Source organism: Odocoileus virginianus, chromosome 34, assembly GCF_023699985.2.
Source record: "Odocoileus virginianus isolate 20LAN1187 ecotype Illinois chromosome 34, Ovbor_1.2, whole genome shotgun sequence".
NCBI classification, from domain to species: Eukaryota; Metazoa; Chordata; class Mammalia; order Artiodactyla; family Cervidae; genus Odocoileus; species Odocoileus virginianus.
The window spans coordinates 32,049,577-32,075,081 of record NC_069707.1 but is presented as its reverse complement, the minus strand read 5'-3'; the positions used below and the strand labels follow the sequence as shown (position 1 = coordinate 32,075,081).

Genomic DNA, 25,505 nt, shown 5'->3' with positions numbered 1-25,505 from the left:
GGAGAATTTGCATGGTATGTCTTGCTCTGAAACTTACTGGCTCTTGGGTGGTGGTTGGTTTCAGTGTAGGTATGGAGGCTTTTGGACAGTCTCTTATTACTTAATGTTCCATGTAGTCAGGAGTTTTCTGGTGTTCTCAGGTTTGGGGCTTAAGTCTCCTGCCTCTGGATTTCAGTTTTATTCTTCCAGTAGTCTCAAGACTTCTCCAACTATACGGCACTGATAATAAAATTTCTAGGTTAATGGTGAAAAGATTCTCCACTGTGAGGGACACCCAGAGAGGTTCACAGAGTTACATGAAGAAGAGGAGAGGGAGGAGGGAGATAGAGATGAGCAGGAGGAGAAAAAGGGGGACTCAAGAGGAGAGAGACAGATCTACGCAGTTGTCTATTCCCAGAGTGTTCTCCGTAGCCCAGACACCCACAAAGATTCACAGAATTGGATTGGGAAGAGAAGGGGAAAGGAGGAAATAGAGGTGTTCTGAGGTAGAAAACGGAGAGTCAAAAGTGGGAGAGAGTAATCAACACACTCCTGAATAAAAATGGGAACTGCATATTGGATTCTTAAATGTCCAAAATTTATATCACACACTGAAAAACAAAGATTAAAAATCTAGAGTAGAGGTTAGACTCTTAAAAATACAATATTAAAAACAAAAACTAAAACACAAAAATTTTAGAAACATATATGAAGTTCAGTTTAAAAATAGTGCTTCTCTCTCTCTTTTTTTGCAAGGTTATAGTGAAATGAAAATGAAAATTAAGGAGTAGTAGAGGAGTAATAGAGGACTTTAAAAGAAAATAAGAGAAAAAGAAAAAGAAAAGAAAAGAAAAAAAAAACAAGAAAAAAAATTTTTTTCCTAATTAAAATCATAAAAATCTATGAAAATGAAAGTTAAGGAGTAATGAGGGAGTAATAGGAATTTTAAAAGAAAATAAAAGAGAAAAAATAAAAAATAAAAGAAATTAATTTAAATCAATCAATTAATTAATTATTTTTAAAAAGTAAAAATATATCTAGGAATTTCTCTGGAGCTGTTGTGGTCAGTGTGGGTTCAGTTCAGTTTCAGATAGCTCCTCGTTCCAGCTTACACTTCTTGATATCTATAGGCCCCTTCCGGTGTAGTCAGTGTTATCTACAGGGATTTTAATCTGTTGCACCGGTCCCTTCTGAAACGGTTCCCTTTGTTTATTTGGCTTCTGTTTGCCGGTCTCTTCAGTGCCTAATTTCCGCCCTGACACAGGCGGGCGGAGGTGGTCTCTTGTTCAGGTTCGCTAGTTCCATCGCGCTGCGGAGAGGGACTGGCGCTGTTTTCCCCGTCTACGCTGCTCAGGCTCCCGGCTGCTCTATATGGAGCGTGCCCTGCGCTGCGCGCGGTTCCAGCCCTCGGGTACTCCACAAAAGCGCGGACTCGGCTGCGCCTGAGTTTTGTGCCTTTCCCGGCATAGCGGCTCAGGCAGCCAGGAGCGTGACGGGCGCACTCTCCCCGGGTGCGTGCACCTTCTGCCCCCCGCGGCCCCAGCCCCAGTCCCCAACTGCGCCGGTCGAGTGCGTGCGCCCTGTGTTTAGCCGCGACCCTCCGGCGTATGTCAACCATCCAGAATCTCAGGAAGTCTTTGGTTAGAAACTGGAGGCATGTTTGCAGTGTGGTAGGGGATGCCGTCTTTGGGGCCGAGTTTGCCCCTTTCCCCTCCCCCCTGCCTCCTGCCTCCGGAGGGGCTGGGCCAATCCGCAGCCTGCGGATTCTCTGGACTTGCTCAGATCCTTTGTTCTGTGAACGGCTGGCAGTGTGTTCGGGCCAGTTTTCTCTCTCTCTTTTGCTATCCCACAGTTTAAGTTGCTATCTCACAAAAGCTCCCTCTAATTGCCCTCAGGGCATTCGCGCCCTGTCCTTACCCTAAGCAATGCTGCCGGCTCCTCTCTGTTCCGCCCCCACTTTCTGGTGGCGGATGCGGGCGTCTGGGGTACTTTTCTGCTGGGAGTTGCTTTTAGGCACGTAATCTGTGGGTTTTATTTATTTTTCCTCCCAGTTAGGTTGCCCTCCGAGATTCAAAAACTTCCCCCAGACCCGCCAGTGCGAGGGTTTCCTGGTGATTGGAAACTTCCTCTATTAAGACTCCCTTCCCGGGACGGGTCTCCGTCCCTAGCTCTTTTGTCTCTCTTTTTATCTTTTATATTTTGTCCTACCTCCTTTCGAAGACAATGGGCTGCTTTTCTGGGCGCCTGATGTCCTCAGCTAGTGATCAGAAGTTGTTTTGCGAAATTTGCTCAGCGTTCAATTGTTCTTTCGATGAATTTGTAGGGGAAACAGTGGTCTCCCCATCCTATTCCTCCGCCATCTTTGCTCCTCCTCAAAGTATCTTTTAAAAAAGCTGTTTGACTCTAAGATGATTACCTTTTCTGGACCTTGGATTCATCATTTGTAAAATGAGAGGATTCAATTCAGTTGCTCAGTCATGTCCGACTCTTTTTGCCAGGCCTCCATGTCCATCCCCAACTCCTGGAGCAGTATGAAAATTTTACAGTAGGAAAATGAGAGGATTAGACATAATTATTTCTACTGCTAATTCCAGCACTAACATTCCTTGACTGTAGAAAGATAAATTACTTCCCCTTTCAACACAAAGGGCTTTGTCTATTCAGCCTCCCCCTCACTCTTTGAGGCAGATCTTAACCTAACAGATTAAGAGGTTGGGTCTCTGACAGAACTGGCTCCAAATTCAGGATTTGCCCCTTGCTGCTGAGTCACTGTGTCCTGAAAAGTAATAAACAACACTCAGTTTCTATTTCCTTTTCTGCATTTCCTCTAGTAGTCTAGATATCAAAACCTGGGTCCCAAAGGGAATTTATCTAACCAGGCTGAACCGAGCCCCTTTAGAAGTGGAATTAGTTGACTTGTTCATCCCACAGAAAGTTTGAAAGGACACTGGTGAGATATTGGGCCATTGAGAGTCTTCCCTTTTGAAGATTTAAACTATTTTTTAATAGTTCAATAGTCTCTTTAATGTGTGAAGAGATCACCAAGGCAAAACAGGCTTTTCATTTCTAGGAGGCCCAATTAAGAGTAGATGTGGTAAAAGAGCTAGGATTAGGACCTCCAGAGAATGGTAGGCTTGAGATGAGGTATGTGACAGAAGGCATCACTTTAAGGAAGTCTAGGACCTCATCTCCAGTGTCCCATCAAACTGCCTGGAGACTGAACATGTTCTAATACCACAGTGCCCTGAGATATACTTGTGACTACCAAAGGGTCACGGACTCTAGTGAGAACATTTTCTTGTCTCAATGTGGATAGGAACCGACAAAAGAAGGTCCAGGATCAGCAAACTGTCAAGTGAGATAGAAGTAATTTGTCCTGAACTGGAAGTCAGATTTCTTGCAAAGTTAGATTTGAAACTGGGGTTATGAGAAGACTAGTAGTAACCATCCTTGTATCCCAGGGATAAATCTCACTTGACTTTGGTGTATGATCCTTATAATGTGCTGTTGAATTCATCATGCTAGTATTTTGTTGATTTTTTTTTTTTTTGTCTAAATTCATGAAGGTATTGGCCTGTAATTTTCTTTTTCTTTAGTATCCTTATCTGGTTTTGATATCAGGATAATGTTAATCTCATAAAATGAATCTTGGCATATTCTCTCCTCTTCATTCATTTGTTTTTTGGCAAAGTTTGAGAACTGGCATTAATCTTTCTTTAAAGGGCTCCCCTGATAGCTCAACAGGTAAAGAATCTGCCTGTGATGCAGGAGACCCTGGTTCGATCCTGTGTCAGGAAGATCCCCCAAAGAAAGGATAGGCTACCCACTCTAGTATTGTTGGGCTTCCCTTGTGGCTCAGTTGGTGAAGAATCCCCCTGCAACGTCGGAGACCTGAGTTTGATCCCTGGGTTGGGAAGATCCCTTAGAAAGGGTACCCTCTCCAGTATTCTGGCCTGGAGAATTTCATGGATTGTATAGCCCATGGGGTGGCAAACAGTTGGACACTGAGCAAATTTCACTTTCACTTTTCACTTTCCTTCTTTAAAAGTTGGCATTAATCCATCTTTGAAGGGCTTTCCTGATAGCTCAGTTGGTAAAGAATCTTCCTGAAATGCAGGAGGCCCCAGTTCGATACCTGGGTCAGGAAGATCCTCTGGAGAAAGGATAGGCTTCTTTAAATATTAGGTAAAATTAACCTGTGAAGCCATCTTGGGCTTTTCTGTTAGGAAGTTTTCCATTACTTGTTATTGGTTGGTTCAGATTTTCTATTTCTTCATAATTCAGACTAGGGAAGCATTAGAAGTGTTAGTCACTGTGTCACGTCCAACTCTGTGACCCCACCAACTATAGCCCACCAGGCTCCTCTGTCAGAGAATTTTCCAGGCAAGCATACTGGAATGGGTTACTGTTTCCTTCTCCAGGGGATCTTCCCGACCCAGGGATGGAACCCAGGGCTCCCGCGTTGTGGGGAGACTCTTTACATTTGTTCATAATAGTTTCTTGTAATCCTTTTATTCCTGTGGTATTGGTTTCTGACTTTACTGATTTGAGTCTTCTCTGTTTTTTTTTTAATGTAGCTAAAATTTTGTCAATTTTATCTTTTCAAAAAACCTACTTTAATTTTGTTGATTTTTTTTTTATTTTTTATGTCTGACAATACTACTCAGTAGTAAAAAATAATAATAATAATAATTAATTTCTGATACATGCATCAATGCAGATAAATCTCAAAAACACTAAGTTCAAGTAGCAAATACAAAATGTATATGCTACATGATTCCATATACATGACATTCAAAAATAGAAAACACTGATCTATGGTGATAGAAATGAGGACAATAATTGCTTCTGGAGGTGAAGAACTGATGGGTCAGAGATATGAAAGAACTTCTTAGGGTGACAGATGTGTTCTTTATCTTAATCGGAGCTATGGTTTCATGAGAATACTTTTGTTGAAATTTATCTGTATTACTAAAGGTATACCTCAACAACAACAAAAGCTACTAGGGAAAAATTTAATGAACGATTGGTCTCCCTAACCCTATCTCACTCCATGCCTTCATTCACTCACTCAACAAATACTTATGGAGAATCAACTACATTCTAGGCACCGGATTAGGGCTGGGGATACAGTGAATAAATATAGAAAACTCTGCTTTCATTACACATGCATTGTAAAGGGAGGATATAGACAATAAACAAGAAATACAGTTTAAATACATACATATATTTAAGATAGTTAATAAACTGAGTATTAAAGCAAGGGGAATGTGTAAATTTAATAATTTATTATTATTATAAAAACTGAAATTTCTGATAGGTTGACCAGTGAAGACCAACGGTAGGAAGATAACTTTGGGGCTTGTATCTATGACTTGGTTGTATAAATGGAGTGTAACTAGATACGGCATTATAATTCTGAGCCTAAGCCTTTAGTTATCATGACTTTCTGCTTGTTCCCTTACATCTATGTCAACATCACAAATGTTAGCCCAGACAATCACTGGGTTATCTGCAGTCCCCTAAAGAGGATCTTAAAATGAATACGTACAGGACTTATCTGGGCCCATCAAGAAGCCAAGTTCAACTAGATCTGTACCTTGAAGCATACATCAGTCAACTCACAGCAAGTGGCTGAATAAGAATAAGTAATTGTTGTTTTAAATTACTAGGCTATAGGGTGGTTTGTTGCTTAGCAGTAGCATTAGTTTGGAGGAAAACACTATGTGTGAGATTTACATTTTAAAAAATACTCTAGCAGTACTATATAATTACAAAAATTGTTGTATAAATTACAAAGAAGAGACTTCAGAATGTATCCTTGAGTGAAGAAAAATAAGTTGTAGAAAGTTTGTGTAATATGCTATCAACTATTTAAGATTAATATGAATATGAGGGCTCAGTTGGGAAAGAATCCGCCTGCAATGCAGGAGACGCTGGTTCGATTTCCCGGTCAGGAAGATCCACTGGAGAAGGGATAGACCACCCAGTGTTATAACCTCACGCATAGCAAACTGCCTGGCACGTAAGTAAACCACTCTAATAATATTTGTTGAAAGCATCAATGGATGACTTTTATACAAATACATTTCTCATGCACTGTTCAAGCATTTTGGGCACATTAATTCATGTTTCATCATCCTTACAAGATAAAGTATCACTGATGAGAAAACTTAAAGAGATCAAGTCATACATCCAGTTGCTCAACTGTTAATACTTGGTGACAGAACTAGAGTCTAAATCTACAGCCAGAAAACTAAAGCATTCAACCTTTCCACTACAATCCTGAAAATTTCATCAAGGTATTAACATTAAAAAAAGAAGGGTATGTATAGTACAGTCTCAGGAAGGCTTGGGTTGTTCCCCAATTTCCTCAAGAAGAGCAAGCTGTCACTTCTTTTTCCTCTTCCAGAGACTGTATCAACAGGCATTCAGGACAGTCCAGTGTTTGACTTACCATTGTAGGCTGTCCTACAATACAGCCTTTAACAGAACCGGGATGTCCAGAAGATCCCTGGTAATTGTTTACCTTTATACTAAGAATGCTGGGAAAGAACAAAAATCTGCCCAGGCAGACTCCAAGGAGTTTGCACTGTGAGACCTACAGTTCTTGAAAGTGAAAGTGAAGTCGCTCAGTCGTGTCCAACTCTTATGCCACCCCATGGACTATAACCTACTAGGCTCCTCCGTCCATGGGATTTTCCAGGCAAGGGTACTAGAGTGGGTTGCCATTTCCTTCTCCAATTTTGTTGATTTTTACAATTGTTTTTCTCTTCTGTTGCACTTATTTCCACTGTAATCTTTGTTGTTTTTTTTTTCTTTTTCACTGACTGGAGTTTGTGTGTTCCTTTTCTAGCTCCTTAAGGTAAAAATTAGGTGGTTTGTTTGAAATTCCTCCTTTTTTTCATGTGGCTGTTTACTGCTATGAAATCCTTTCCTTGAAGTGCTTTTGCTTTTTCTTCAGCTATTTTATCTACTCATTCATTCATTCAGTCTTCTATTCCTTCTTATAGTTTATAGTTACTATGGGTATATGTTTATTCCATATATATTTTCAATTTTTTGGTTGTACTTTCTTTTTAAAAATATTTTTTTAAGGAACAGAACATACAAATAATAAGCTAAAAAATGATATTGAAAGTTACAACAGATTCTTTCCTGATCTTCCTAGTTTTTCTCTACAGAAGCAACTATTCTTATTAATTTATTGTGCATCCTTCCAAAACTATTCTGTTCAGACATAATTTAGATGATTAAGATCAGGAAGAAATGATGGTAGATCTTGCTTATGATGATCTGTTCTCTAATCTCTTGTTCAAAGGCAGGTGATCAAAAATGGTAGCTTGAATCTGTAGCTAGTCCACAGATATGTCCTGTTTAAGAATAGGAAGGTGTCATGTTTTTACATCACTGGTAACTTAGTAACTTACTTTGCTTTTTATTTTATGTTCTATGCCTTTAGACACATTTAAGAATTTGAACACATTATGCATGCCTCAGGGAAATAAAAACAGAAACCTTATATCTCTCTCTATTGTATGATTGTCTTCTCCACTTAAATTCTTCTAATTATGTCAGTAGATTAGATCTCATTTTATTTTTCTTATCATATGATTTTATAACAATATTAAATATATCTTTTTCTATTTGAGGACGAGGTTTATTTGTTGGTGGTATTGACTAAAAGAAAAAATGTTATTTTAATTTTTGATTATACATTATGACCTAGAGCAAGCTTCGGGTTTAAGTACATCAGAACCACTTGTGGCACTTGCTAGAGATGTAGTTTTGTTTGTTTTTTTTTTTTTTTAGCTCCTTTCCCTTCACCTTTCAGCCCTCACCATCCCCACCAGAGTCCTATTTAGTAGACTTGATATTGGATCCAAGAAGATTCTGAAGGAGGAAATTCCTGGATCATGTTGGAAATACTGGTTTCCTGGCTGGGAAGGAGACCAACTCCAAGCCTATTTAAGAAAAACTTCATTTGCAGATGCAAAGTTTGTTGCTTTCTGGACAACAATCATTTGCACCTTTTGCTTTAACCTAAATAGAATCTCTAGTGGTGAAGTTCTCTTTTAGAATTAGAGGTGGTAGGATTTTGGTACAGAAAATGTCTCACACTTCACTCTTGCAGGGGAAATAGCAATGTGCCTTAGTGGTTCTGACCTTCTTGAGCAGGGTTATTGCACAGATGAAAACAACAGAATGACTGAAAGCAAAATTAATGCCATGCTTTGTGGAAAACAGAACACAAGAAACTTCGCTGATCAAATGGAAACTGGACTGAAAATAATAAGGTGGAAAGTTAATTTTGTAAACATTACCACGTGGCATGGGCTTGTGCATTCACACAAGTCAAGTCCCTTTTCAGTTATCTAGGTAGTTGTGTTGGCTTTTGTTATATTGGGAAGCAAATATTATATAGAAAATTTTACTTTAATGAGCCAGGACAAGAGAGGAACAGCAGGAGCAAACACAGCTAGCGCTGTGTTAAAAGTTTAGGGTCTTTTAAGCTCAGGTATCAGCAATATGTACCTATTTCCGTATGGTCTGCTAATGCTAAGGATTGTTTTCATTCTTAAATGGTTGGGGGAAAAAAAGAATACCTTGTGCCCCGCAAAAGAAATTACATGAAATTTCTTTGTCTCAATGTCTACAAATGAAGTTTTGTTATAACAGAGCCATGCCATTTGCTCAAAGCCTATTCATTTATTATCTGGCTCTTCACAGAAAAATTTTCCTGATCCTTGCCTTAGCACACTCCTCTCCTGAAAACTGTCATTCCTTGAAGGAGGAATTTTAAGCATCAGAATTTTAACCTCGTTCTATTTGCAATTCACCCCCTAGTTAATTTTCTATTTCTCTGGGACACTTTCATATTCATACTTTTTGTTATTCAAACAACTGCTGAAGAAGAAACAACGTCTTAATTTCTCACTACCCTTTGTTGCAGAAACATGTGGTGTTCGTTCACAATACCTGAGACCTGCCTTTCCGACCAAAACCTTCCCAAATCATTACACCATTGTCACGGTGAGTGCTTGGTCCAATGGCAAGACTGACAGACCCTCGATGGGCAGCTGACCACACCAGACATGCTGAGGCGGGAGCCGGCCAAGCCACAGATTCAGGATCATGTGTGGTAGCGATCACAGCTTAATGCAGGCTGGGAAGGAATGTCCGAGTATGACGCCAGTGCAGGGCTATGAGATGTTATTTATGAGCGAGTGTCCCAGTGTTCAGCTCATTTATCTCTGACAGGCCAGGATAGCCTCTGGGACATGGGAAATACTCTCTACTCTGATCTTTTGATTAGACCCCATTTATCTGAAGGTCTGTGGGAACGGTAGGCTATGTATGAAAACAGCCGCTTTGATGTGGAGAATCTCTTTCTTATTTAGTTTTTAAAATTATATTTAACTTGGTGAAGTCTCCTGTTTCATGGTTGAATTCCAACTGGCTACATTTCTTTGAATAAAACGAAGAAAGTAATGAGTTCTTCTCAGTGTATGAGAAGATGTACGTGAAATGATAAAAATGAGCACAAAGGAAGATTAAGTTTTTTAATATTTATAGATTCAGGGCACATCTTAAGGAGTCCTCTGCCTCAACCTTTATTGCCAAAGAATATTATATTTTTACTACTTTGCATTTAGTCTTTTATTACTATTGCTCAATCGTGTCCGACTCTTTGCCACCCCATGGACTGTAGACCCCCTGGCTCCTCTGCCCACGGGATTTCCCAGGCAGGAATACTGGAGTGGGTTGCCATTCCCTTCTCCAGGGGATCTTCTTGACCCAGGGATGAAACCCGGGTCTCCTGACTGTGCACCTGCGAGCTCACACACATGTATAGGTCTACATACATAGTACATAATACACATCTGTGTGCGTGCTCATACATATATATACATGTTGTTGTTTACTCGCTAAGTCATGCCCAACTCTGTTGCAAGCCCATGGATGGCAGCCTGCCAGGCTCCTCTGTCCATGGGATTTTCCAGGCAAAAATACTAGAGCGGGCTGCCATTCCCCCTCCAGGGGACCTTCCTCACTCAGGACTGAACCCATATCTCTTATATCTTTGCATTTGCAGGTGGATTCTTTTTTTTTAACCACTAGCACCACCATATGTCTATATAAATAAGGGATTATGCATAAGTGCTATCAATATTCAATATATGTGCATGTATTCATATTCATATAATAGTAATATTCTGAAATAATGACCCTAAAAGACTATCTAAATGTAGTTATAACTGCCTATGGTATCATAGACATTCAGTGAGAATGTGTAGAATGATTGAATGAGTCTTTGTGACCGGACTGAACAAATGACTGGGTTGAGGGATGAGTGACAGGGAGAAGCACAGAGACTTGGAAGGCTTCCTTCTAGAGCGCTGATAACACATTTTAACCCATTGGCCAACATCTGATACTTAATAGCTTCTATGTAACAAATATCTTATTCTTATTGCCAATAAACCAGTGTCTAATCATTACTGTAATATAGAATCTATAATTAGCAGTTATTAATAACATAAGAGTTACATTAAAACCATAAACAAGAATCATCTTCCTAACATCACTCGTTTGCAGCTATGGACCATGGTGGAACTGGTATATATGTAACAATAATATATGTATTTGGGCTCAGATCTAGGGGTTTTATATTGAAAGGTATATGACTTCTTTTCAAATAAGAGTTATAGGTCTTACGCTATTTCAATTTAAACACATGTTTTGTTAATGTATTATTTTGCCTTAAATCTTTTTTTCTGAAATTATCATTTTAGGGGTTATATCCAGAATCACATGGCATCATTGACAATAATATGTATGATGTAAACCTCAACAAGAATTTTTCACTTTCTTCAAAGGAGAAAGATAATCCAGCTTGGTGGCAGGGGCAACCAGTATGTGTCATTCTCCATTTCCCCACATGACAATGGATCACTCTTCTCTCTCCACTCTGAGTTCTATGTTGTATTTTTAATTTCTCAGGGCTAGGTGTGGGAAGCTGAAAATAGTTTCAGCACAATTTATAGTTATGATTTGAATCTTTTCAATGTGTATAATTGTTCACCTAAGTTGCCTTGAGACTTGGATGTTGGTTTATAAATATATCAACCTGGAAGTTACTCAGAAAGATTATCTGTTAAGTTTTTAACTCATTCTATTTTACAAATATTTAAAAGGGAGAGAACAACTGTACAATTTTACCAATTTGAAAAATGATCTTTCTTATTGCCTTCCTACACATTTTGATTTTTGAAGTGGATACCTAGTTAGTAACTTTAAAACTGCTGCAAGTAGAAATTCAAAATAATTTAAACACCTTTTAAAAATTAAATACATTTTGCAATGGTTTAATATTGTTCAGTTTCTCATAAATCATTTCTAATCAAACTGATTACTTTCTTGACCTCCACTTATTTGAAATTTTCTCTTCTTATAGATCTGGCTGACAGCAATGTATCAAGGTTTAAAAGCTGGTACTTACTTTTGGCCAGGATCGGATGTGGCTATAAATGACACCTATCCTTCCATATATAGGGTTTACAACGGGTAGGAAAACACCTGCAAATGTAATCCCATCTAGGGAGGAATGATTTGAATTTTTTTTGTTTGTTTTTTTTGGTCTTAATCATAATGATAATTTTATTTTTCCAGTTATTTGGGCCAAAAATCTTGAAGTCAATGTTGATTTCTCCCTCTTACATCCCTTATCCAGTTTGTCAGTAAATGCTTGTGCCTCTAATTCAAGATATATGCAGTCTGAGAATTTTTGATTACTTCCAGCACTAACAATGGTTTGAGCTGTCATCCCCTTTTGCCTGTATTACCTCAGTTGCCTTTTGACACATCTCCCTCTTTATATGTTTGTTTCCTATAATCATCAATTCATCAGCCAGAATAATTATTTTAAAAAAGCAAGTCTGAATATGACACTGTTTTGCACCCCTCACTTTCAAGGCTCTCAGTTTCGTACAGAATAAAGCCAACAAGCCCTGGTTGGTATGAGTCCTGCTATCCCCCTGCCTCTTAGACTCCTTGCCTACTATTTTCCTGGGTTCTCTCACCTTTCTCAAGCCATACTGACCTTTTTGGTGACCCCAGTATTCCAGGACACCAAGCTTGCTTCCACTGCAGGGCCTCTGCGAAGGCTGTTCCTCTGCCCCATATAATTTGCCTCCATCTATCTGCATAGCCTGCCCCCTCACCTCCTTCCGGCTGTTGCTCAAAAATTACCTTCTCAATATTGTCTTAGCCTGATCACACTAAGATTTCAAATTCAAATCCTCCCACTTGAGTTTCTCCAGTGCCCCTTATTCTGGTTCTCGTCTCCCCCCCCTCCCCGCCCCCCATAGCATTTATCACCTTTTAATATACTATGTAATTTATTTTGGGGCATCATTGACTCAATGGACATGAGTTTGAGCAAACTTAGGGAGATAGTGAAGGACAGGGAAGCCTGGTGTGCTGCAGTTCAAGGGGTCACAAAGAGTGTGACACAACTTAGCGACTGAATGACAACAAAAGGCCTATTTATTGTTTGTCTTCCTTGACCAGAATGTGACCTTTAGGAAGGAAGGCATCTTTGGTTTTATCACTAATACATTCCATTTAAAAGGAACAAAATTATGGCTGACAATAGATAGTACACATAACTGCACAAATGAATGAACAAAAACAAGCAAATTGAATGGATGAATAGTGACTAATGTAAAACAATTTTATTTTAATTGGAGTAACAGTGAAGGTGAGATGAATGAGAAGGAAAGAAAGCAATACACAATTTATATCAAGGCACAAGTATCTCTGTATAGGTGTTGAAAACAGGAATCTCTTCAAGTAATATTGAATCCCTTTCAGTGTTCTTTTTAGTACATGAATGAACACAAAAGAAACATCTGAAAATATCAATCTGCCTTCTTGAGTAGGAATATAATGAAGTTCTCCTTGATTTGATGAATTTTTTAAAGTTATGTTTACTTCTCATTTCAGAAGTGTCACATATGAAGAGAGGATCTTTACATTGTTAAAGTGGCTGGACCTACCCAAAGCTGAAAGGTAATACCTGGTATCAGGGAAGTGCTGGCTCAGCAGGATATCTGTGGGAATAAAGTGAAAGTACTTCATTACGTTAAATGACTATTCTGAGGGGGGAGGGAAGCTTGGCATTTCCTTTTTATGGGCATTTTTAAAGAATTATTCCTAAAACTAGGCACTTAAAGAAAGAACTTGTGTGGCAGAACAAAGGGTCAGTAAAAGTCACAAACCAGGAAACACAAGGGCTGAAGCACACCACAAGAGGCCTTAGCAGCAAGAGCAAGACAGATTTTTCAGAACTGAGTCAGACCAGCGCTTGCATCCTGGAAGGTCCTGTTTACTTCCTACTGGACCTCCATTCCTGCCAAGGCTGACTGGAACCGCTGGGCCTGGATGAAGAGAAGGAAGTGAAAGAGAAAGTCACTCAGTCATGTCCGACTCTTTGCAACCCCATGGACTGTACCGTCCATGGAATTCTCTAGGCCAGAATACCGGGGTGGGTAGCCTTTGCCTTCTCCAGGAAGAGAAGGAAAGGCCAGAGGAAAAGAGGAGGAGATGCCACAAAGTTCCAGACCTACGAATCTCCCAGATCCAACCTGTACCTTTATTCCAAATGGATAACATCTCTCTGTTTCGATTTTACCCTAGACCCGATTTTTACACCATATACGTGGAGCAACCTGATACTGCAGGACACAGTTATGGACCAGTCAGTGCCGGAGTAAGTTTTTGTTTTTTAAACAAAGGTAAAATCATCTGACCTTCACCTACAACATGAAATGCTATTCTTTAATTTCCACTGAATACAAGTGTATGTGATATATATATGAAGACATAAAAATAGCTAAAAATATAAAAAATTATCTGCTTTATTAGCTACAAAATAGTTGAAAGTCTGAAAAGAATATCTGTCTTATTAACTGCATCTTGGTTAATTTGATAACACTTATTGTATACTTAGATGCAGTTTGTTACTTCATGTAACAAGAACATCAAGGCTAGATCCTATGTGTCAAGATGTTAATGTACCCCATTTCAAGCCATGTCACCTGAAAGTCCATTGTGGACTATCCAGCTGTCCATCAAAGCAGAGCTGCAAAAAGAATTCCTTATAATTAGACAATATATTACTGATCAGGCAGAATTATTCCCTGTCTAGACCCCCATGATAATTGAAGTAGACTCTTCAATACTTGTCTCTTCATTATCTAGACCATTTTGTATTTATTACAGAAATACAGTTCTTAAGTATGATTTTTTTCAGAAAAGCTGATTCTCTTCTAAAACCCACTCGCCTGCATTGTCTTAGACACAATGTAAGGGAGCAAAGTCCCATTAGTGTGGTGTCTCCCTACCCCATGGAGACCACATCATGGCTATCCTCTGTTGGAATGCAAGTGTGTTTATTCTGCTAGTGTGACTTAGCTGCTGGTCAGAAATAACCTTCTTCTTCCTTCTCATTAAATCAAAATGATTTCTAATATGAGCTGTGCTCAAGTCTGACCACTTTGATCCCACTGTTTTTTTTCAGTCGCTCAGTTTTGTCTGACTCTTTTGCAACCCCATGGACTGTAGCTTGTCAGGCTCCTCTGTCCGTGGGATTTCCCAGGCACGAATATGGAGTGGGTTGCCATTTCCTACTCCTGGGGCTCTTCCTGACCCAGGGATTGAATCCATATTTCTTGCGTCTCTCTCCTACCTTGCCTGACAGACTCTACCACTGAGCCTCCAGGAAAGCCTCTTGAACCCATCAGTCTTTTTTTATATTCCTACACCACCCTTGACTCACAGAATTCAAAACTTAATCAGGTTATTCTAAGAGTGAATTCAGTTCAGTTCAGTTCATTCACTCAGTCGTGTCTATCTCTTTGTGACCCCATGGGCTGCAGCATGCCAGGCTTCCCTGTCCATCACCAGGAATTTACTCAAGTTCATGTCCATTGAGTCAGTGATGCCATCCAACCACCTCATGCTCTGTCATCCCCTTCTCTTCCTGTCCTCAATCTTTCTCAGCATCAGACTCTTTTCAAATGAGTCAGTTCTTCGCATCAGGTGGCCAAAGTATTGGAGTTTCAGCTTCAGCATCATCTTTCCAATGAATATTCAAGACTTATTTGCTTTAGGATGGACTGGTTGGATCTCCCTGCTGCCCAAGGGACTCTCAAGAGTCTTCTCCAACACCACAGCTCAAAAGCATCAATTCTTCGGCACTCAGCTTTCTTGATAGTCCAACTCTCACATCCACACATGACTACTAGAAAAACCATAGTCTTGACTAGATGGACCTTTGTTGACAAAGGAATGTCTCTGCTTTTTAATATGCTGTCTAGGTTGGTCATACCTTTGAAAGGTTGTTGCTGAATGATAAGACGCCAGGATTCTTGGCCTCCAGAGGAGACAAATTCAATCCGGGGCCAGAGACGAGGCTGGATCGCTCAGAGCTTTTGTGTAATAAAGTTTTATTAAAGTATAAAGGAGATAGAGAAAGCTTCCGACATAGGCATCAGAAGGGGGCAAAAGAGTACCCCCCTTCTAGTCTTTAGCTGTATGGTATATAGTCACTCACAGTCTGTTAATGAAAAGAAAGGAATGTCTTAGAATTTAGAATGGCACCAGATAATTCATCCCTGGCCATAAAATGATTGACTTGAATCTTGTAGAAGGGCAGATTACCAACAAATAGTTTCATTTACATAGATTAGGGGAACAATATCTGAGTAAGTAGGTTAGGCCATTTGGCAGAATTTACAGAGTCTGGGGTAAATTAACATAGCTTTACGATAAACATTTAAAAAAAAAATGTATTGGTTAACTCAAGGTTTGAGAGTAGTTAGCTTCAGGTGAAACCAGTGTCATGGCAACACAGCATTTTAAGAAAAACCTCCTTTAAAATTTGTATAGAGAAGAAAAATATCGCTGGTTTGTTTCCTCCTGCCACTTAAGAGAGATAAAAATGTCTGGCATTTGCAGCCTATTTCCTCCATTTGGAGACCCCTGGCCTTCCTGCCTGTTACCCTCTCACCTTTTCTTCAAAGGAGCAAGTGTCTTTCAATTTCATGGCTACAGTCACCATCTGAAGTTGTTTTGGAGCCCCCCCAAAATAAAGTCTGTCACTGTTTCCACTGTTTCCCCATCTATTTGGCATGAAGTGATGGGACCAGATGCCATAATCTTAGTTTTTTAAAGTTAAGCTTTAAGCCAGCTTTTTCACTCTCCTCTTTCACTTTCATCAAGAGGCTCTCTAATTCTTTCTCGCTTTCTGCCATAAGGGTGGTGTCATCTGCCTATCTGAGGTTATTGATATTTCTCCTGAAATCTTGATTCCAACTTGTGCTTCCTCCAACCCAGCATTTCTCATGATGTACTCTGCACAGAAGTTAAATAAGCAGGGTGACAATATACAGCCTTGATGTACTCCTTTCCCTATTTGGAACCAGTCTGTTGTTTCATGTCCAGTTCTAACTGTTGCTTCCTGACCTGCATACAGATTTCTCAAGAGGCAGGTCAGGTGGTCTGGTATTCCCATCTCTTGAAGATTTTCCACAGTTTGTTGTGATCCACACAGTCAAAGGCTTTGGCATAGTAAAAAAAAAGCAGAAGTAGATGTTTTTCTGGAATTTTCTTGCTTTTTCGATGATCCAACGGATGTTGGCAATTCGAACACTGGTTCCTCTGCCTTTTCTAAATCCAGCTTGAACATTGGGATGTTCATGGTTCATGTACTGTTGAAGCCTGGCTTGGAGAATTTTGAGCATTGCTTTACTAGCGTGTGAGATGAGTGCAATTGTGTGCTAGTTTGATGATTCTTTGGTATTGCCTTTCTTTGGGATTGAAATGAAAAGTGACCTTTTCCAGTCCTGTGGCCACTGCTGAGTTTCCCAAATTTGCTGGCCTATTGAGTGCAGCACTTTCACAGCATCGTCTTTTAGGATGAAATAGCTCAGCTGGAATTCCATCGTCTCCACTAGCCTTGTTTGTAGTGATCCTTTCTAAGGCCCACCTGACTTCACATTCCAGGATGTCTGGCTCTAGGTGAGTGATCACACTATTGTGATTATCTGGGTCATGAAGATCTTTTTTGTATAGTTCTTCTGTGTATTCTTGCCACCTCTTCTTAGTATCTTCTGCTTCTGTTAAGTCCATACCATTCTGTCCTTTATTGTGCCCATCTTTACAGGATATGTTCCCTTGGTATCTCTAATTTTCTTAAAGAGATCTCTAGTCTTTCCCATTCTGTTGTTTTCCTCTATTTCTTTGCATTGATCGCTGAGGAAGGCTTTCTTATCTCTCCTAGCTATCCTTTGGAACTCTGCATTCAAATGGGAATATCTTTCCTTTTCTCCTTTGCCTTTCACTTCTTTTCTTTTCACAGCTATTTGTAAGGCCTCCTCAGACAACCATTTTGCCTTTTTGCATTTGTTTTTCTTGGGTGCTGTTTTTGCTTTGGCTCCATCTCTTCATTCTTTCTGGAGTTATTTCTCCAGTTATGGTCTCCAGGAGCATATTGGGCCCCTACCAACCTGGGGAGTCCATCTTTCAGTGTCCTACATTTTTGCCTTTTCATACTGTTTATGGGGTTCAGAAGGCAAGAATACTGAAGTGGTTTGCCATTGCCTTCTCTGGTGGATCTCACGTTTTGTCAGAACTCTCCACCATGACCTGTCCATCTTGGGTGGCCTTACACAGCATGGCTCATAGTTTCATTGAGTTAGACAAGGCTGTGGTCCATGTGATCAGATTGGTTAGTTTTCTGTGATTGTGGTTTTCAGTCTGTCTGCCCTCTGATGGAGAAGGGAAGAGGCTTATGGAAGCTTCCTGATGGAAGAGACTGATTGAAAGGGAAATTTGGTCTTGTTCCGATGGGCAGGGCCATGCTCAGTAAATCTTTAATCAAATTTTCTGTTGATGGGTAGGGCTGTGTTCCATCCCTCTTATTTACCCGGTGCCAAACTATGGTGGAGGTAATGAAGATAATGGCGACCTCCTTCAAAAGGTCCCATGCATGCACGGCTACACTCACTGCCCCCAGCCCTGCAGCAGGCCACCGCCGACCCACGCCCCCGCTGGAGACTCCTGGACACTCACGGGCAAGTCTGGGTCAGGCTCTTGTGGGGTCACCGCTCCTCTCTCCTGGGTCCCCTGATGCACAAGGTTCTGTTTGTGCCTCCAAGAGGCATAGTAACTATCTAAGACATATTCACCATCTCTTCTTTTCCATTTTAATTGTTACGCATGTTTGATTTGATTTGAGAGGGCATATTCTAATCGGAGGCTTCCAAGGTGGCTCAGTGGTAAAAAACCCACCTGATAATGCAGGAAACGTGAGTTCTATCCCTGGGTCAGGAAGATCCCCTGGAGCAGGAAATGACAACCCACTCCAGTATTCTTGCCTGGAAAATTCCATGGACAGAGGAGCCTGGTGGGCTACAGTCCATGGGGTTACAAAGAGTCAGACATGACTTAGTGACTAAACAACAACAGCTCTAATCTGCATTTATCTGATCCCTACAGCTGACATTAGGCACCTTATCTTTTTCTTCTATAGAGTGCTCTAGTTCAGTATCCAAATAAATTTTAAGTGCAAATTGGAAAAGTGCTTCAAAGGAACAGATCAGGATTTCCTGAGAGATCTTGAGGGATTAACGTAGTCTGGGTTAGGGCTGGTTAGATAGTTCTTTGAATAACAAAAAGGAAAAAGAAAGTTTACAAATGGCCTGATTAAGGGAGGAGCTGAGCACGTTAGAAGAACACATAAAATGAGCAATGGATGGACAGACAAATGGATAGGTGGCTAGACACATAGACAATATGATGATGGTAAAAATAATAATAGCAGCTACCTCCTACCGTGTGCTGCTCTATGCCAGGTGCTGTGTGGATTGCCAAAGGAGAACCATCTCCCACTAATGTCTGGAGCACTATGAACTAGAGGAGTAGGCTAAGGGAAAACCTATAAAAAGAGGCAGGCGCCAAATCTTTCAAGTTCTTCTAGGCCATAAAACGTGCAATGGAAAATATTCAGGCATTTTGATCAGGGAAGGACCTGATCAGATCTATGTGAACTTGAAATACCACTTTTACTGTGTAAGAGGAATGAGTTAGAGGAAGCAAGGGAAAGTAGGGAGAGAGTTAGACTTTGCAACATTTCAGGAAAGAGATGGTAGTGACTTGAACTATGATAGTGACAGCATTGTGGATAGAAGATGTGTTTGAGATTAAGAGATAGACTTGATATGACTTTGTGTGAGACAGGTCATGGGGTACGAGAGTTTCAGATTTCTAGCATAAGCAGGCAGGTTCATTTCAGTAAGGCCACTGAAGGGATCTTCTTAGAGGAGATTATTTTGTAATTGGGATGCCTGTGATGTCCAAATGGAGATGTCCAGAAGGCAACTGAATGTGGATTTAGACCTCAAAGGAGATGAATCAGACTACTTAGCAGCATATAGACAGTCATGAAAATGGAGATGTCCTAAGGAAAGAAAGAGGGAAGCTTGAAAACAGAAGGATTAAAACTAAGCCTCATGTAAAATTTAAGAAGAGGCAAAATAGATGGGGAAACATTAACTTGGTCCAGATCTTTAAGTTGATCCTCGAGTTTCCTGGTCTCTATAACTGGAAATTCCAATAGCACCATCCATGAATATTTACTTGGAAGGAAAGTTATGACCAAACTAGACAGCATATTAAAAAGCAGAGACATTAGTCTGCCAACAAAGGTCCATCTAGTCAAGGCTGTTTTTTCCAGTAGTCATGTATGGATGTGATAGTTGGACTATAAAGAAAGCTGAGCACTGAAGAATTGATGCTTTTGAACTGTGGTGTTGGAGAAGACTCTTGAGAGTCCCTTGGACTGCAAGGAGATCCAACCAGTCCATCCTAAAGGAAATCAGTCCTGAATGTTCTTTGGAAGGACTGATGCTGAAGCTGAAACTCCAATACTTTTGCCACCTGATGTGAAGAGCTGACTCATTGGAAAAGACCCTGATGCTGGGAAAGATTGAGGGCAGGAGGAGAAGGGGATGCCAGAGGATGAGATGGTTGGATGGCATCACTGACTCAATGGACATGGTTTTGGGTGGACTCCGGGAGTTGGTGATGGACAGGGAGGGCTGGCATGCTGCAGTCCATGGGGTGGCAAAGACTCGGACACGACTGAGCGACTGAACTGATGTACTGATGAATATTTACTGAGAGAATTTCATGAGATAGTGCTCTAATAGTAATTGGCTTGCAAAATTCTTCCTTAAAAAAAAAGGCAATCAGTTTCCCAATCCATTGCTATTATACATTCTATCTACTGAAAAAAATAATGAAGTCATGTTAGTTAAAAATGTATTCACTTAAACCGTAAGTCAATTCAATGTACTATATTGATAAAGTGTAGAAAAATCTAAAAACATGAAAGAATATAAACAACATAAAAAATGAATTCCAATTCAGTATTCAGAGACAACCACTGTTAATAATACCTTGATATATTTTATCTTGGTTTTCTGTTCATGTGCTTTTACTATGAAATGCTAAACATGTTTTAAAACAAAATTTCATTATGGAATTTGTATGAGTGTGTATACAGTTTGATTTTAGCATTTTCTGTGTAACGTTGTATTGTGATTGTTTTCCTGTGGCATTTAAAAAATATATATATATATATATATATATATTTTAAAGTCTATTGAGTATGCCCACTGAAGGATGTGGCATAATTTTTTTCCTGTATTTAAATTGTAAATAAATAATGTGATGACTGTCCTTGCATGTAAATCTCCATTTGCACTCTGTTTACTTCAGATAAACACCCAGAAACAGTATTATTAGGTTACAACTTACGCCCCTTTCCAACTCTCTGGCTACACAATTGTCACAGTCTTATGGAACATGTATAACCATTTAGGCTCCTAGGGAAGTGTCTATGGACTCTTCCCAGCATTGGACACTATCAGGAAAGTATTTGCAGTTGAATAATGTTTGTTGATGTCGAACACTTTTTCTCAGATATTTATTGGCCAGTCTTCCATCTTTATGGAAAATGTTTTTTTGTGTGTGTGTCTATAGGAATATAAGGAATTGGTCTTTTGTACACGTAGCATGGGTGCTGGGCTCTGATATCCTATTCAAAATTCCAACAATTTCAGAGAAGGAAATATATTTAATTTTTACTCTATTAGATAATTTAATTAATTAAGCCTTAACTCATGAAGACAATCTTAACTCCAGTTTTTTGTCCTTAGGTAATTCAAGCCTTACAGTTGGTAGATAACACTTTTGGATTGTTAATGGAAGGCCTAAAGCAGAGAAACTTACTCAATTGTGTCAATATAATCCTTTTGGCTGACCACGGTATGCTTTTTTTAAATCATATTTTATCATTATTCTATCTTATCACTTCAGGGAGCACACAAATATAATAAAGATTTTTAGAGTCTGTATTTCTAGACCTAGAAGCTCTTGAATGTGCTACGAATGGTAGTCTGTGCTGACTACAGGACTAAAATTTATACTTTAATTTAATTATTCTAATAGTCATTCTGAAAAATTTATCCATGCATTCCATTTTCTGTAAAAATGGAGTTAGAGCTCTACAGGGATACAGTTGGGCTGTTATTCAATCACAAAAAGTGCCTTTTTTTTTTCGGTAAATGATTCTTTCATATAGATTGGCTTCAGTTGGCTGTGTTGGCTAGCTTTATGATGTTCTGCATATTTTTTTTGAATCATGTGAATAGAGTTCTCTAAAATCCTAGCACTCCACATTTCTCTACTTGAGGTTAGCTCTCCATTTCAGTTAACTTGAATGTTTAAGGAAGTGAGATGCTGTCACGCTCTCAGCAACCTCATTTTTAAAGTACTCATTCATTCAACAAATATTTTTAAGGTGCTAACTCAGCGCCGAGTAGTTTCCTTGATACGGTGTGTGAGAAGTGCACAAAGCAGAGGTGGACCTTTTCTGGCTGGGTGGCCTAGAGGGACAAGATGAAAAGGAGCATGTCTGTAGAACTTCTGTTTCTATCTTAGGACATCAGGATGATGTGAAACATAGTAATTAAAGAGTTTCTAATTGTTTTAAAGTTAAGGGAAATGTTTTAGTATGTATCTTGTTAAAAGAAATTGTAAAACATAAAAATAATGAAGTAAATAAAAATAATACAAAGAAAAGTTTGGACTGGGTCTGAAAAATCTTCAAATAAAAAAAAAGATTTAACTACCAAATCTTTTTAGGAGCATACGCTGCTCATATAAATTTAAATAAGACCCTTATGAAAAATAAATATTCTTTAAACTTTTTTTCTCCTACTTATTTTATTGTTTTATAAAAATGCATGCTATCTTTTGGATTTGAAAGTATTTCATCTTGCCTTATATACAAATCAAATTTTATAAATTAGCTCTCTATAGAGAACTTTCTTTTTCAAAATTAACTGATCTACATTGAACCGATGATCTGTTTATAAATCCTATCCATTCTTTCTAATAAACCTGATTTTTCTCTTCTACTACCAAGACTTTGAAAGCCTGCCATTTAGAATGAAGCAATTGGGTAGACTGTAAAGCTTCTCAAAAACTTGGTTTGATATATGTAGCATAAAATATCTGCTGTTTGACCTGATCAGAGGCAACCAATTGTTACATCTTATACATTCAGTGGACTTTTTTTTTTTTAATTCAGGAATGGATCAGACCTATTGTGACAAACAGGAATATATGACTGATTATTTTTCCAGTATAAACTTCTACATGTTTGAAGGACCTGCCCCCCGCATCAGGACTCGTAACATACCTTCTGATTTTTTTACCTGTGAGTATGAAGATGCCCAAATAGAAAAATAATGGTAAAATTAAAGCAAATAATATAGGCCCCTAATTCTGAGAATTCAGGTATTACCAGGCCCCCTCTTCTGACTTCTTGGGAAGACCACACAGAAGTAAATAAGAAACTCCCATGTTTAAGTAGAGTCTGTAGATAAAGTCTATAGTAATATCTAATATTGTTGGTTAAAATATATTCCACTCCATTCTTAAATACTAAAATAATTCTTTGTTTAAGATACTTTTTATTTAATTATACCAGATCATAGTCATTAATAAACTATGTCAATTCAACTGAATTGTTTAAATTTTATAGTTGTCAAGTTTCAATTTTAATATAACTTATTTGTTTTTCTTTTCAAACAGTTAATTCTGAAGAAATTGTTAGGAACCTCAGTGTAAGTATACTGACTCCTAATACATATATTTAGATTAATGTAATGTCTTTAATCTGGGTTTCAAGAAAGTTGTATTCTATATTTTCTAGTTCAAACCATTTGTAATTTATTTCTTAAACCTCAGTCAACCTTATTTTATATTCCTGTCAGTTGCTTTTATTTTAGCTGTTTTTATTTTGAAATTGACACCACTATAGGAAATTTGTTTTGGTACCAGTTTCACTGACTTCTAAATTGAATGGACTGATGTTTCATTCATCTAGGCTAGTGAGTTTTGGACAACATCGTTTGTCACATTTTTTGTATGATTCAATATCAGGAAATAGCAAATCATGGGTTTTATAGATCTTTTTGTACAGTTAAGAGCAGTCATTTCTTTAAGTATAATTGAAACTGCTTTTAATTGGCTCTTGCATCTCAGGTTGTAAAAGCAGGGCAAATTCTAGATAGCTCAAAGCAACTGGGATTTTTCAAGGTGAAGTTCACCACTTCTGGAGAGTGTGCAGTGGTTTTAATAATTCTGTGTTTAAAGTATATTTGCAAATATATATCTATTTATATGGATTCATAAGTTTACCATTGCTTGGGGTGGGGCTAGATTTATTTACATATAGGTAATATGCAATTATAGTAAAAACAGAATAAAATGTGAGAGATTGAAGATAAAGAAACACTAGGGAAAGAATAGTTACTATAACCTGGGGCACACTGCAAATTTGAAGTAGGAATGACTGCTTAAGCAGAAATTCCTTCATGTTAATCACTTCTTTTTTCTCTTACACCTAATATCCTGATCTTGAGTCAGCATGAGGGGTCATCTTGCCCCCTGCTAGTGAGGGTTTACATGTAGTGTGCCCATGCTGATGGAGGGGCGGTGTAGTGAATTTTTAATATACAGACTCTAAATCCACATTGTTTTCCCTTTAGAAGTCCTGTTGATGAGATGAGGAAGGGCAAATGCCTAATAATCCCAGAGGTGCAAAGGGATTTGATAACACAGGCTTTGGAAATCCATTACATTCATGCATAGTTTGCCCATTTTATAGGTGTCATGAAGAAATAATTTACCTCTTTTTCAGTGCCGAAAACCCGATCAGCATTTCACACCCTATTTGAGTCCTGATTTGCCAAAACGCCTACATTTTGCCAAACATATCAGAATTGACAAAGTCAATCTTTTGATGGATCGACAGTGGCAGGCTGTGAGGTTTGTGTGTCTAATTTTTCTCATAATACTTTTAACAACCATCTTTCATAATAAATTTCCTTGACCTTGTCCTGTTATGATCACATGAATCTTCCTGAATATGACAATTTCTTGATCTTTTATATGCTATCTAGCACTTGTTTATATGAAATGACTGTTACTAGGTTGCCAGCCTTTGCATCCTAATCTTCACAATGTAGATAAGAATGAGGAAGAAGGCTGACTGTTTATCAATTGTTCCAGAGATTATCGGTACCAGCACATTCTCAATCTCCACTCTGGTCTCCGCTAGGTGGCAGACAGGATATAAAAATGATATTAGTTGTCTCACAGGCTGGTAATGAGTAACTGATTAGATGGCTCTCTAAGATCTTTATCATCTTTGTGGTTTCTCTGAAAGAGCATGCTTATGTCTGTAAGGCCAAGCTAACCAATTAGTTATAACTTTTTTTTCCCTAGTTACAATTGTGATTCACATTGATCATTGAGCATCTGCAAAATATGTCTGTTTTCAGAAAATAATTCCATCCCCAAATAACCAATTAATTAATTGATTCAGCAAAATTTTATTTGTGCTTTCTCTGTGTGAACCAAACCTTGTTCTTGGCTTTTGGGATGTAGAAATAATTCCTGCCCTCCTCGTCAAGTGGAGAAGTCTGATAATAAGCCAGTACACAAATACACCCTATCTGGTAGTTTACATTCTCTTTTACATTCCCTATCTCACATTCCCTATTTTTTGTATTTTATTACAGTATTTTTTCATATATGTAAGTGGAATCAGGTTCTGGCCCATGTTTTCTGGCCTATCTTATTTGTATGTTACATAATACAGAGGAAAATAAAGGCACAGTAGCTGAAAGATATGCTTAATAAAGGAAGAGGAGATGAAGGAAGAGAAGTTGGGCTCTAATATAAATGTGTGCAGAATGAGGAACTGAAGATGCACTAGAGTCTATGCTCTGAGGTAACAGGAAAGCCAAGCAGAGCACCGCTCCGCCAGAGAGAGTGCAGTTTAACATAGGGCCACTAGATGGCACTAGCCTTTCTTCTTGCGG

The 25,505-nt window shown here is 38.8% G+C and overlaps 1 protein-coding gene across 1 annotated transcript in view; it reads left to right on the top strand.

Moving 5' to 3' along the window:
• Positions 1–25,505, top strand: part of ENPP3 (ectonucleotide pyrophosphatase/phosphodiesterase 3) — an 83,284-nt gene that overhangs the window by 27,962 nt on the left and 29,817 nt on the right. The window contains exons 7-15 of the mRNA XM_070461679.1: positions 8,933–9,012; positions 10,776–10,895; positions 11,438–11,547; positions 12,988–13,053; positions 13,681–13,753; positions 21,267–21,375; positions 22,703–22,831; positions 23,209–23,240; positions 24,320–24,447. Coding sequence (XP_070317780.1) covers positions 8,933–9,012; positions 10,776–10,895; positions 11,438–11,547; positions 12,988–13,053; positions 13,681–13,753; positions 21,267–21,375; positions 22,703–22,831; positions 23,209–23,240; positions 24,320–24,447 — 847 coding nt within the window. The remainder of the gene's footprint in view (positions 1–8,932; positions 9,013–10,775; positions 10,896–11,437; positions 11,548–12,987; positions 13,054–13,680; positions 13,754–21,266; positions 21,376–22,702; positions 22,832–23,208; positions 23,241–24,319; positions 24,448–25,505) is intronic.